This window comes from Coturnix japonica, chromosome 3, assembly GCF_054131305.1.
Source record: "Coturnix japonica strain WE chromosome 3, WE-NBRP24, whole genome shotgun sequence".
NCBI lineage: Eukaryota > Metazoa > Chordata > Aves > Galliformes > Phasianidae > Coturnix > Coturnix japonica.
The window spans coordinates 7,507,749-7,520,016 of NC_140665.1; the positions used below are offsets into that span (position 1 = coordinate 7,507,749).

Consider the following 12,268-nt stretch of genomic DNA (forward strand, 5'->3'; position numbering starts at 1 on the left):
CGCGGCCGCCCCGGATGTGGATGCGGAGCGTCCCGCCCCGCTCGGAAGCAGACGTGTCCCGGTGCCTGTTGCGGGGCCGCGGGGCGGCATGAGGCGCTGCCGGCCCCGGGCGCTGCTGTGCGGGCTGCTGCTGGCGGCCGCCGTGGCTTCGGGTGGCCGCGCCCTCCCGCACCTCAGCGACGACGTCCCGTTCCGGGTGAACTGGCCCGGCACCGAGCTGAGCCTGGTGCGTGCGGGACGCGGGATGCGGGCGGGGTGGGAGGGCCCCGTGGGAAGCCGTTTCCCAGCCGAGTAACGCGGGGCTTTGTTCAGCCCACGACGGGCGTCCTGTACAGAGAGGACAACTACATCCTGATGACCACGGCCGACAAGGAGCGCTACAAGTGCGTGCTGCCGCTGACGGCGGGCGGCGCCGAGGTGAGCGGCTCTGCGCGGACACGGGGCGGGCGGCCCCGGCACATGGAGGTAACGAACACAAACGGGCTCCCCACAGGAAGAAGAGAAGGAATACCGAGGCCCGGCGCCGGGAGAGCTGCTGGAGCCGCTGTTTAAGCAGAGCAGCTGTTCGTACAGGGTGAGCCGCCCTTCCCGTGCTGTTGGCACCGGGCCGCGTTCAGGTGTGGGGTGTGGGGTGTGTTGGTGGTGCCACTCAGGCTTCGTGCACCGTCCTGCTCCAAAACGAGCTCTCTGTAATGCAGTCTCACTGTTCTGATCTTACTGGTAAATTCCCGTCTCTCTGCAATGCTGCAGGCTTACTGTTCTGATCTTACTGGTAAATTCCCACCTGAAGGCCCGATGTACTCATCCCCCCATCTCTCCTGTTGTAATAACGATGTGAAGCTGTGGATGTTAAGTGCTTACTTGCAGGAGTAAAGCAGCAATGTGCCGACAGACCAGCATGGCCCTTCCCACACTGCTGTTCTGGGACAGGTGTTCCTAAAGAAGCATTGAAGGTTCAGACCACACGTACTCCAGGATGAGGCCCTGCAGCTGTGCATTGCTCTGCCACCCTGTTTGCAAGACTTGTGTCTTGCGAGGAAAAATACCAATAGCAAACAAGCTGTGCTGAGCAGCAGAGCAAACCAGGTGCAGGTGTTGCTTTCAGGCTGCTTTCATCCACTAGCTCGGTCTGCGTTTCATTGCTGCAAAAGCCAGAAATGTGAGGGGAGATGTCATTTTTTTAGGGGTATCTTATCTAAACAGAAAGTTGCTTCTTTTGCTTTCCATGTTAAGATTGAATCTTACTGGACTTACGAGGTCTGCCATGGGAAATACATCCGCCAGTATCACGAGGAAAAAGAAACAGGACAGGTGAATTTCTTGCTGTTTGGAGCTCCCAGTCCCGCCCCCCTCACTGTTGGAAGCATGCAGAGCTCCTCTGAAAGAGTATGGACAATGATAACTTTCATAAGCTTCTTTTGCTTGCAGAAAATAAACATCCAAGAATACTATCTCGGGAATATGATGATGAAGACCCCATTGTCAGAACCAGGTCTGTCTTAGGTTGTTTTACTAAAGCTCGCAAGTTCTTTTGTTTTTAATTACTGTTGTTTGAGAAATAACGCCTTAGGAAACTGATTCCTTATGCAAAAGAAGTAGTGCAGTTCTGCAGAGGGAGAGAAAATACATAGTAGAATAGATGGAAGCAGTATGTGACAGGTGAGTCTGCTTGATGGTCTGTCCTTTTGTGCCTCTTCCTTTTTGGATGGAGAGATGTGTCTTTCCAGCCGATGGGCAGAGCACGTAGCATGCCTTGGGCTCAGCTGTTGTGTAATAAAACATGGGTTGCCAGCCCACGCGCTTAGAGCCTTTGCAGGCAGATACGATCCTTGGAATTGTTGGAGAGTTGTTTGTTAGTGTTTCTGCCACAGACATCCAGAAATTCTGAGGTGTGACACTGGTGGAAATAAAGGAGCTGAGCCCCAAAGTCAGCTTACAGTCTATGTTAATGTTCTGAGCACTTGCATTTTTGCCCAGGAATTCTTGTGGATGCCAGAAGTTCTGTGCACACACCTGGCAATATCTGCATCCCTGACACAGGGAGGACGTTTGTTCAGAGAAGGCTAAAATAACGAACTAAGCTGATGGAAACAAGGGAGTTTATTAGTTTTAATTCTAGGCTAGTACATGAGAGGTGAGCACTGCTGTTTTTTCATCCTGAAATTAGCTTCAGTGCCTTAATCCTGGAGCAATTCTAAAGCCATAAATCCCATTTCTTCAAATTGCTGCTTCCAGCCTTCGCTTATGGATCTTAGTCCTGAGAAGAAGCTGTGATGTTTGGTTTTTCTTATTAGTGAGATAGCATCTGTGTTGTCATTAGTCCCGTGCAGAGGTAATTAATTATCACAGAGCAGCTTGTAGATGTCTAATTGAGGTTAAGAATCATTTTGTGGAGATGTTTACTCCCGCTTTGTTCTCTTTGCTCTGGATCCCACATCACTGTTTATTTCCTTTCTTTCCTCTTTTGCACCTGCACGTTGGTACAATTGTCTGTTGGCAGCTTAATACACAAAATACAAGTAAATAGACAAAGCATATAAAATCCTCCATGTGAGTTCACTTTATTTTGGGTTTACAGATTTTATGCTTATCTCATTCTTAATTATTCCCTAGATCAAGAAGAGAAGGAAAAGCCAAAAGAAAGTGCAAAAGAGGCAAGTGAAAAACATCTATTTTTAACTTTTGCCATCATAGCGGAGGCAGTTCGTATGTGGTGAGATTATATAAGTAGTTCCCTACCAAAACGAGCATAAAAATAAAATGGAGCTCTGTTCCTGAGGTATAGAGTGGCTGTGAAAACCTGTACTAGACCAAGCAACAGCAGAGCAAAGCAGCCTCGTTTGAGGGTTCTAACATGGCTGTTATACAAACAGAACTTTGGTAGCAAGGAACCATGGCTGCTTCAAACATAGAGCCGGGATGGGGGCTTCTGTCAGTCTGGGGAATTAATTTCCAGAAGTAGAAGTTTACTGAGTACCTTTACTTTAAAATACTTTAATTCAAAATGCATTTTACACCCATGTCTCAAACTTCATAAGGTGCGATTTATGTAGTGTGTGCTGTTAACTTTGTTAGCCAAGATAGTGTGGGATGCTCTCGGATGGGTGTGTTGAAGGCTGTAGCAGTGACACCTTAGATGGCTTTGTAGCAGGCCCTTTCAGGTTCTTCGTGGCCTGACACTGAAGCGAAGGCAGCACTCAGATCTGATCTGACTCTGGCAGAGCTGCTCACAACTCCTTATCTTGAGGCTGCAGGAGGAACACAGCTGGCTTGGAGCTCTTCCAAAACATTGCACCCAGTTGGGAAGCTTTCCTAGAACTGCAGCTTTGGGCAACCTGTGCACAGGAAGCAGCTGCCTTTGCAGTCAGACTTGTCATCAGGCCACACATGGTGCGGTGCGTCTGTGCAGCAGAGCTGCAGGCAGTAACCCAGAATGTGTTTGGATGTTAGAGCAAATCCAAGTCACTAAGCGGGGCTTTCAGTCTAGTTTTGCTGGCTCTGCACACTGTTACAGTGTTTGCTGTTCCAGAAAAGTCAGAGGAGTTTTACTGTGATTCCTAACTCTTGTTTTCTTCCCCCCTAGATACCCACAAAAAACATAGAGGGGCAGATGACTCCATACTATCCCGTAGAAATGGGAAATGGCACACCCTGCAGCTTGAGACAGAACCTCCCCAGATCGAGTACAGTCATGTACATCTGTCATCCAGAAGCTAAACACGAGATTCTTTCAGTAGCAGAAGTTACAACTTGTGAATATGAGGTGGTTATACTGACACCTCTGTTATGCAACCATCCTAAATATAGGTACAGTATTCAAATTTTGTCCATCTCCAAGTTTTCATCAGCTGCCATGCATGTGCTTATATGAGCCTTCTATCCACCTGTGGTTTCTGCTATGCAGTTGTGACACTTGTATGTACTTATTTGGCAAGTACAACTTTGCCAAGTCTTAAAAGCTTTCGTCTTAAGCTGAGTAATGCTTGCATTTTGGAAGTCTGCTGGTTGACTCTGTGTGAGAAGCAGATGGAAAGTACTTTATTTTCAACAGTTAAGTTTCTAACCCTGTCATTCTGGAGAAGCACAAACCAGGGCCTGCAGGTTGCAGGCAGATTAAGAACACCCAGTCTCTTCTCTTACTTTATCATCATGGTATTCAGTTACTGCACATTGCCCATCTGCCATATATGCGTGCATAGACTTCAACTTGTATATTTAATCTCAGAAAACAAGAGTACTGTCTTCAGCTGTAACTTTAATAAGACTTATTTTACCAGTACACCCAGCTTAGGGAGTTCCCACCTGTGTTTGTCTTGGTTTAGTGCCTTTGCTTCTGCTGTCTGAGTCATTTTTCACATGAAGCATTCACAGTTTGTGTTGATTTTCCAAAAACCAGGATTGGTTTCTTAGTTTCAATAGTTTTGACCTTCTCAGGCCTGTAAACAGAATTGCAAAGCAAATGCATAAAAATGAAAGGGGAGATCATCAATGGAGCTCTGAATTTTCCATACTCAGAAGTGTCAGAACAGGCGAGTGTTTAATTGCTGTTCTGAAGCAGGCTACAAAGTCCAAATGGTAAAATCTTCAACTACAATTGATAAATGCTTGCCATTTAGAGGGTAAATAAGTAATGGTCAGACACAGCCCTTTTTATCTGCAATCATCATCTTATCCAGTGATGCAGCTGCACTAGCTTAGCAGAAGAATATCCACTGGAACTATTGGTGTCTTCTTTGGTTACTATTTGACTTTTAAAATGCTTTTTCCTTTTTAGTGGTACCTTGCTTTGTGTAAAGCAAGGAGGCAGGTGTAACCCTGCTTCATCCTTCTGCTATTCCTTTCTTGAGCTGCTTTTTGAATAGCTAACAAAGAGCGTTAGAGGAATAATGGCATATATGCAGTGGAAGAAGACATACCCTACATTTTGTTTCTGTAGGAACTTACATCAGTTGTGAGAACATCGAGGCTTTGACTGTGGTGGTGTAACTGCAGGGAAAAACGAACTGCCCCAAGCCAAGCAGAAATGTAGAACAATAAAAAAAGCATGTTTTATCTTTAAAGCATACTAAGTGATTTATCTGTAAATCATTCGGACAGGTTTAGGGCTTCCCCTGTGAATGACATCTTTTGCCAGTCTCTGCCTGGATCCCCACTTAAGCCCCATAATCTGGAGCAGCTGGAGAAACAGCAAGAAATGATGAAGATGCCTTTTAAAAGAGCTAAAGAGGTAGGGGGTTTCTTTATTTTTTACGTTTGAAAGTGTTTACTGTTCATGTTATAATACCTATAACGTGCAGCATGGTGGAACAGGCTGTTTTAATCTACATTACAAGGGCACGTCACACTTTGGAACAGTCTTTAAGTTTGTTGCTTGTTTATGTAGCTTACTTCACTGGAAGGAGTTTCTTCTGTGCAAGAGTGATCAGTGCTGGCGTGGGCTGCTTAGGGATGTGGTGGAGTCACTGTCCTGGAGGCGTTCAAGAACTGTTCTAGTGCACTGAGGGACGTGGTTTAGTGGGGGAATATTGGTGGTAGGTGGGAGGTTGGGCTGGATGATCCTGGAGGCCTTTTCCAACCTTGGTGATTCTATGATTCTGTATTAAATCTATGTATTAAATTTGTATATACTTTAATTTCAGGAAGAAGCTCCTTCAACAAAAGAAGAGAAGTTTTCTTCCATTCATAAGCCTGTTGCTATTGGTAGCCATCAGCTATTAACTGTAGGAACAACCCTCATCTCCAAACTGACTGACGACCAACTTATAAAGGAATTTCTCAGTGGTTCCTACTGTTTCCACGGGGTAAGAAATAAAGGCTAAGTACAGTCAAATAGCTACTCATTAATTGCACATAGCATTTTGTAAGTGTGTGTGCATGTATATACATAATATTTTTTCCCCTATGAAATTACTCCCTCAATGGGAGGTGAGGGGGCCACACTGTTTCCTGATAACAGAAGGGGGCTGCCCAGAGAGGTGGTGGAATCACCATCCTGGGTGGTGGTCAAGAAACATTTAGATGTTGTACTAAATGGGGAAATACTGATGGTAGGTGGATGGTTGGACAGGATGATCTTGAGGTCTTTTCCAACCTTGGTGATTCTGTGTTCTGTGATATTTCATTCAGCCTTAACTACAAGTATTCTTCTTTGCTAAATTCAAGACCTGCTTTTGGATGGTTATCCTGGATCTCTAAATATGCTGTCTTGGCTATGTTCAGCCTACAGCATCTCAGTGTTGCATTGTGCTGTGGCAAAACCTTCCTTAAAGCCAGCACTACTGTCTGGTTTTTTTCCTCTCTACCCACCAAATACTACAGTTATTTCTGGGTACATTGTGCTCCTGTTGTGCTAGTTATAGGACTGGTTTGTGTTTGAAGAGAAAAGCATTTTTGGGGGTGTAAATCTATAGCTTTCACTGGGATCTGAAGAGCAGAGAGTTGGAAGTCTTAATGCTCACAAATGATATTTCCCTGACTTTCAGGTACTTAAATAGATTATTTAAGTCTCATTAAGTCATGCTTAATACAATCATAAGATTATTTAAGACTCATTAAGTCATGCTTGCTTGGTTGTGCTGGGCTAAATGCAAAGCTGAAGCAATGATATTATCTATTATCTAAATAAAACCAGTGCAGAACTTACAGAAGCCACGTCAAGTTAATTTTATAACAGTACTCTTGCACGTGGTTGCATTGGTAAAGGGAAGGTTTTTATACCAAGGTCTGTGCTAGAAAGGTGTCTTCAGATTTGACTTTGAACAGATGATGAAATGAGAGTTGTGCTGATTTTGTTAATGAGAAAGCCAGAAAAGAACAGATTAAACATAAACAGCCAGCAAAGGTACCTGAAGTTGTCCCCTTCTTTGAAAGAGAAAACATTTCTGTCCAAGATGAATAGAGGGGATACAAATAGTTGAAGGAATTTAGTTCTTTTGCAGCTTTTCTCAAGAGTTTAAAATAAAAATGAGGTTTTCTTTGCTTGAACTCCTCTATTCCAGCTCCTGACTGTGCCAGTTAGTCTAATAAGAGTTTCTGTTTCAATGCAAATCAGGAGTCAACATTTCTGATTAATAGATTGGAGTTTTACTGCTAAAATAACCAGCGGTTTTGGGTCAGGAGGGAAATGGGAGTGTTTGCTTGGGGGCTTTATTTTGGTTTAATGCTGAACTTATACCCCTCCTTAGGGTGTCGGTTGGTGGAAGTATGAATTCTGCTACGGCAAATACGTTCATCAGTATCACGAGGTACGTGCACGTAGTTCTGTGCTCTGCCACTAGATGGCTGCGGGTGGCCATGGGGAGGCTGGAGGATCCGTATTTGGTCTGAAAAAAGCAGCATCCATTTCTTGGCTGATCAGCATTTTGGGTTTAAGAGCACGGATTTCAGAACGTGAATCCTCAGTGCTGTGTAAGAGTTTATGCAGGGTAACACAGATGCCATGTCAGGTAGAGCACAGTGATAATGAAAGCTGAAAATAACGTGTCTTTCTTGTGGAAATGCTCTTCTGGTCATTGAAATATGTTTCACAGCCTAGATGACTATTCTGAAGAGACCACCAACTTAAATCTTGAGCCTACAACATCATCCTTCATAGCTTGTCCCAAATGCAAGAAGGTGTCATGTTGACAGGAGCAGACTTGCTCTAGAAATGACATTCCACTCATTAAGTCATCTTCACTGCTAGAATTACAGTGCAAGGTCACTATCAGCCTTTCTTGTTTTAGGACAAGGAAAGTGGCAAGACTTCTGTGGTCGTGGGTACCTGGAACAAGGAGGAACATATTGAATGGTCCAGAAAGAATGCTGCCAGAACATACTATCTTAAAGAAGATGGTACGCAGACAGTTAGGTATGGTTACAGACCCTGAGCTTACTGCTGTGGTTATGAGTTCCTGAATTACTCTCATACGTGTGGCAGAGAAGAATAAATACCAATATCCACTTCAGCCACACGTGAATATTTACTGGTAGATAAGCTGTTACAGGCATGTTGGGTTTTTCCCCTCCGATCAACATGCCATGTCAAGAAAGGTAATTGAAGACTTTGGATATGAGGTGGATTCTTCCAATAGTAAACAACTGTTTGCTCCTGTAATACTGAAATACGGTGTTTTACTTCGTTGTACATGTTGAAGTTAAACACTTGAAGTTATGAGATGCTGTACTAAATTAGCTTTGTGCATAACAGTTGTGTTTTCTCTCTCCGAACTTTTGGGCAGGATGGTGTCTCATTTCTATGGGAATGGAGATGTTTGTGACTTAACTGACAAGCCAAGGCAGGTGACAGTCAAATTGAAGTAAGTTCACTTCTTTTTTTTTCTTTTTAGTTAACTGATGCTTTGTGTTTCTGCTTTCTCTTCCAGAAGGGAAAGTCGTATCTTTCTGCCTTTCCTAAAGCTTGGCTGTTAACTGGGCTTAGTAAAAATGATATCGATGGGAGGCAAATATATTTTATTTTTGTGCTTCTTAAATGCTAAACACAGCAACATTTCTTTTTTCAGATGCAAAGAGTCCGATTCACCTCATGCTGTAACCATTTATATGCTAGAGCCTCATTCTTGCCAATACATCCTTGGGGTACGTAAACACATACTTGCATTTCCAAAGCTCAGCTGTCACGTAGTGGAGGTTGTCTCAGGGTACATGTTTCCACCTCATGGGAAGTATGAGATCAGTTCTGACTTTATTTACCACCTTTTTTAGTCACGGGGTTTAATTTGGTAGATTTTTCAACTCAAGTGACAAACTTTACAGCTGCCATATTTTGATCTCGTGTGTTCAAGGTGGAATCTCCCGTCATCTGTAAGATTTTGGATACAGCAGATGAATACGGGCTCCTGTCAGTACCCAGCTAAAGAACAGCACGATCTCTGAAGCAAGCCATACCCATCAACATCCCAGCTGGCCTTTTCCACATTAACATCATACCTGTGAGATGACCGAACAGAACAGACGTGTTCAGCCAACCAGCCTCACCAGCAGATTTCTCCGAGATGAGGGACTCATGAACCACTTTGTGTATAATTATGTGTATATAAGAGGTTATCGATAAACTTTTAACAATTAAAATCTTGTCTTGCACTCCTTGTTTGACTTGTGTGTGAGGCATCCTGCCTTGCTTCTTGTCATCATTAAGTTACAACTGAGCAGCTTTCAAAAGGCAAAATAGACGCGGTCCGGCTTCAAGGGGTGAGTTCAGCTGCCAGCAGAAGGGAAAAGGGAAGCCAGTGCTTGCAGAAGCCTTCAGCAGCCACCGCAACAAGAATCAGTTCTATAATGCATTCACTTAGTTTGTCCAAACACAAATGCTGCCTCAGTTTCACTGATGGAACCTGTATTAATATCGCAGCCCTTTTGCCTCTTACTTTGTCCCCATTCAGCTGTCACTTCTGCTTTTTAAGTCCTATTTGTTTTGTTGTTTCTGTATGTGTTACTAACCTCGTAAGGTTCATGTTAATGTATTTCTTTTGCTGACCATTGCTGCTGACATGTACCAGAGTTGCTGTTCTAGTTGGGAAGCTAAGTTATAATACTAGATTGCTCTGGAGCTGACATGCAACATACCCCGAAGGATTTCCTTCCTTGAGAGAACGTTGTAGGGCTGGCAGGAAGTTCCTTTGGTGGTTGTGCTTAGTGCCATCTGGCTAACGTGTTCTGAGTGATCACAAACCACCCTTGTCCACACTAGACACACCAGATGACTTGTGTGTCCTTTGGTCACGGCCCTGCACTAAGACTGCTGGCATGTGCACCATCCTGAGGATCATCAAGGTTCCAGCTGAGAAAGAACTTACGGAATGCTTTCAGATACTTTGACTTCCACCATAACGAGAGTTGTACAAGGTGTGTAATGATGCTGAGATGCACAGAAGCTGGACAACACAATGGTGTGCTCTCAGTGTCTGGGTTGCCATTAGTTTGTCAGCCAGCTGCAGGTTTCCTCTTTCCTAGAGTCAGGCAAAGCATAGGAGTGTTGTAACTGGCATATGACTGGTCTGGTACTATCCGGAGTACCAAGAAGCTGTGAGACTGTTGAAATTAACAACTAAATTTACTCTCTTACGCAGTAGAAGGGAACCCATTTAGATGCCATTTAGATGCAAAGTCATTCTTCCTGTTCACATCCTAATTTTGGATTGCTCGGCCCCGTTACACCTAGAACAGGGGAAGAGGATCGTACCCAGATTGTGTCCTGTTCTCTAATCGTGGAAAGCATGAGGAAAATCGTCCTTACATTTTAATCTTGTATTAAGCCAGCTTTTAGAAAACTGGGGTGTAAGAAGCAAAGACCGAGCTTTGGATATCTCCATTCACCTGTGTTTAGGAAAGCCAGCAGCAGTGTGGCTCAGTGCTGGGCAGAACTATTAAGCTGTGAGTTCTTGAACCCCAGGCTGTGTGTGCTGGGGACACGGTCTGACTCTGTCAGCACAGATTGGGTCAGGTTGCATTCAAGGGAAGAGAAACCACAACGTACTAATGGCTTTCTGCACTGCCTGTTGTGGTAGATGAGATCAGAGGAGAAGATACAGATATATACACTGCAGAATGTAAAGAATTCCACTTCCCCTCATGGCAGAGAAGTTTCCAGCACAGTGGGGAAGTGCAACCCCTGTGACTAAGCAGCCACGGCACCTCAGCTTGCCACTAAAACCAATGAACGTCTGCTGCTATTTATGTGCTGTTGCCAAAACCACATATCCAGTTCTCCATATTCTTCTGCCAACCCTTGCAGGGGAAGCAGTGTGCTCACATGTCCCCACTCTGCATCCAACATACCTGCATGCACAACACCATGACATCCAAGCCTCTGGCTCTGCCATTAGCACTCTGCATTACAGGACAAAGGCTTCAGTGGATATCAAACACCAAAATGGTACGAGGCAATACTGGATTTCCAACTATTCATTACTATAGGAAGGAAAAACTCTGCCAGCAGTAAGCAAAGCGCACGACTGGATAACAAAGATGAAAAGTAAAGCACTAAGCAATTGCTAACCAGAGTGGGAGGAGGAGAAGGAAAGATGTGCACCAAAAACCAAAGGGCACAGCAGATCACGAGTTGATAATGCTGTAAGTAATTAATCCCAGCATAAGCTTATGTTCTCATTCGTTTGAATCTGGAAGAGAAGCTCCTCCTTTGATGCTCTCCTGTTCAGGCCCTGGGATGTGGGAACCTCTCAGTACCAAAAAGAGGGAAAAATGAGCTTCCTTGGGTGTGCAGAAAGCACAGAGTGGAACTGGAGCTCTGGGTTTAGGGGCCAGTCTGCTTAGATTTATGCCTGGGATGGTACGTGGGTTTGCATCTCAGCCTGAGAGGCGTTTGTTTCCTTCCTCATTTAAGAGTCACCAGTGTGGAAAAGAACAGCAGACAGCAGTAATAGCACTGATGTAATCTGCTATTAGTCAAAGGGAACTACATCAAAGGAAAGTAGATTTGTGAAAGAGAAATATGCTGCCTACTGAAGGTGTTTATTTCAATGAGAAGAGCTCAAAGAATGAACAGTTTTATGCCCCAGAACACCAGATTCATCCACACACAAAAAAAGATTATCAGCAATGAGCACCTAATGGCATTCCCCTCTCCCCAGTTTATCAGTATAGGAATGCTTAGAACTCACTTATCAGCCAGAAACTGGTGGAGTCCTACAACACCCAACCCTATGTGGCAAAGAGTCACTCTTCCTGCTGGGACCTGCTAAACAGACATCAGGAAATGGAATAGGAATTTCCTGTAGAAAGTAAGAGTCATAAGACGAGTGTTGTTCCACCTCTGCTCAAAGAGACTGACACTTCAGACAATAAGGATTCCTTCTAGAGCTAATTCCTAACTGCCATTGAAACTCACCAATCACCTGAAGCAAGAATCAGAGAGATTAATTATGTAAGACAACAGCACAGCTAGATAGAGCTGAAAGGATGCAGCAGCTCAGTGTGTGAGGCAAAACAACCCCTACAAAATTTCACCTACCTCAAGGGCAAAGTAAGATAATCAGGGTTGGAAGCAGTATGGGGTGTTATTTTACCATTAGCATTACAACACTGCCATGTGGACCCTCCACATCTGCCTCAGTTCTGCCCTTGGCCACGCTTGCATTTTGCCCCTTTACTCACACGGGGCTTTCTTGTGCATTGCAGTTCCTCCACGATCCCCCAAGCAATCCTATGCTGGAACACAGCAGGTCCACCTTCTCAAAAGAGAAGTGAGAGGTTGTGTTTTGGCTGGGGAAGGCAGGCTCACCAGGGAGATGTGGCTACCTACCGCAGGTCA

General features: G+C 44.4%; 1 protein-coding gene across 3 annotated transcripts; it reads left to right on the forward strand.

Annotated features, from left to right (window-relative positions):
- The first annotated feature begins 49 nt into the window (after positions 1–49).
- On the forward strand, positions 50–9,081 carry ERLEC1 (endoplasmic reticulum lectin 1). 3 transcript variants are annotated; one of them, XR_014944372.1, is made up of 14 exons: positions 50–226; positions 313–417; positions 494–574; positions 1,234–1,311; positions 1,429–1,492; positions 2,614–2,654; positions 3,584–3,807; positions 5,098–5,227; positions 5,640–5,801; positions 7,185–7,244; positions 7,725–7,833; positions 8,220–8,297; positions 8,502–8,577; positions 8,784–9,081. XR_014944372.1 is itself a non-coding variant. In XM_015856681.3 (14 exons), the coding sequence occupies exons 1-14, from the start codon at positions 89–91 to the stop codon at positions 8,853–8,855; spliced, it is 1,434 nt and encodes a 477-aa protein (XP_015712167.3). In that variant the 5' UTR covers positions 50–88; the 3' UTR covers positions 8,856–9,081. The 3 variants fall into 3 exon arrangements, 2 of the variants coding, with proteins under 2 accessions (XP_015712167.3, XP_085398684.1); XM_015856681.3 differs by having other exon boundaries at positions 7,725–7,849; XM_085542558.1 differs by lacking the exon at positions 494–574 and having other exon boundaries at positions 7,725–7,849.
- The last annotated feature ends 3,187 nt before the right edge of the window (positions 9,082–12,268 follow it).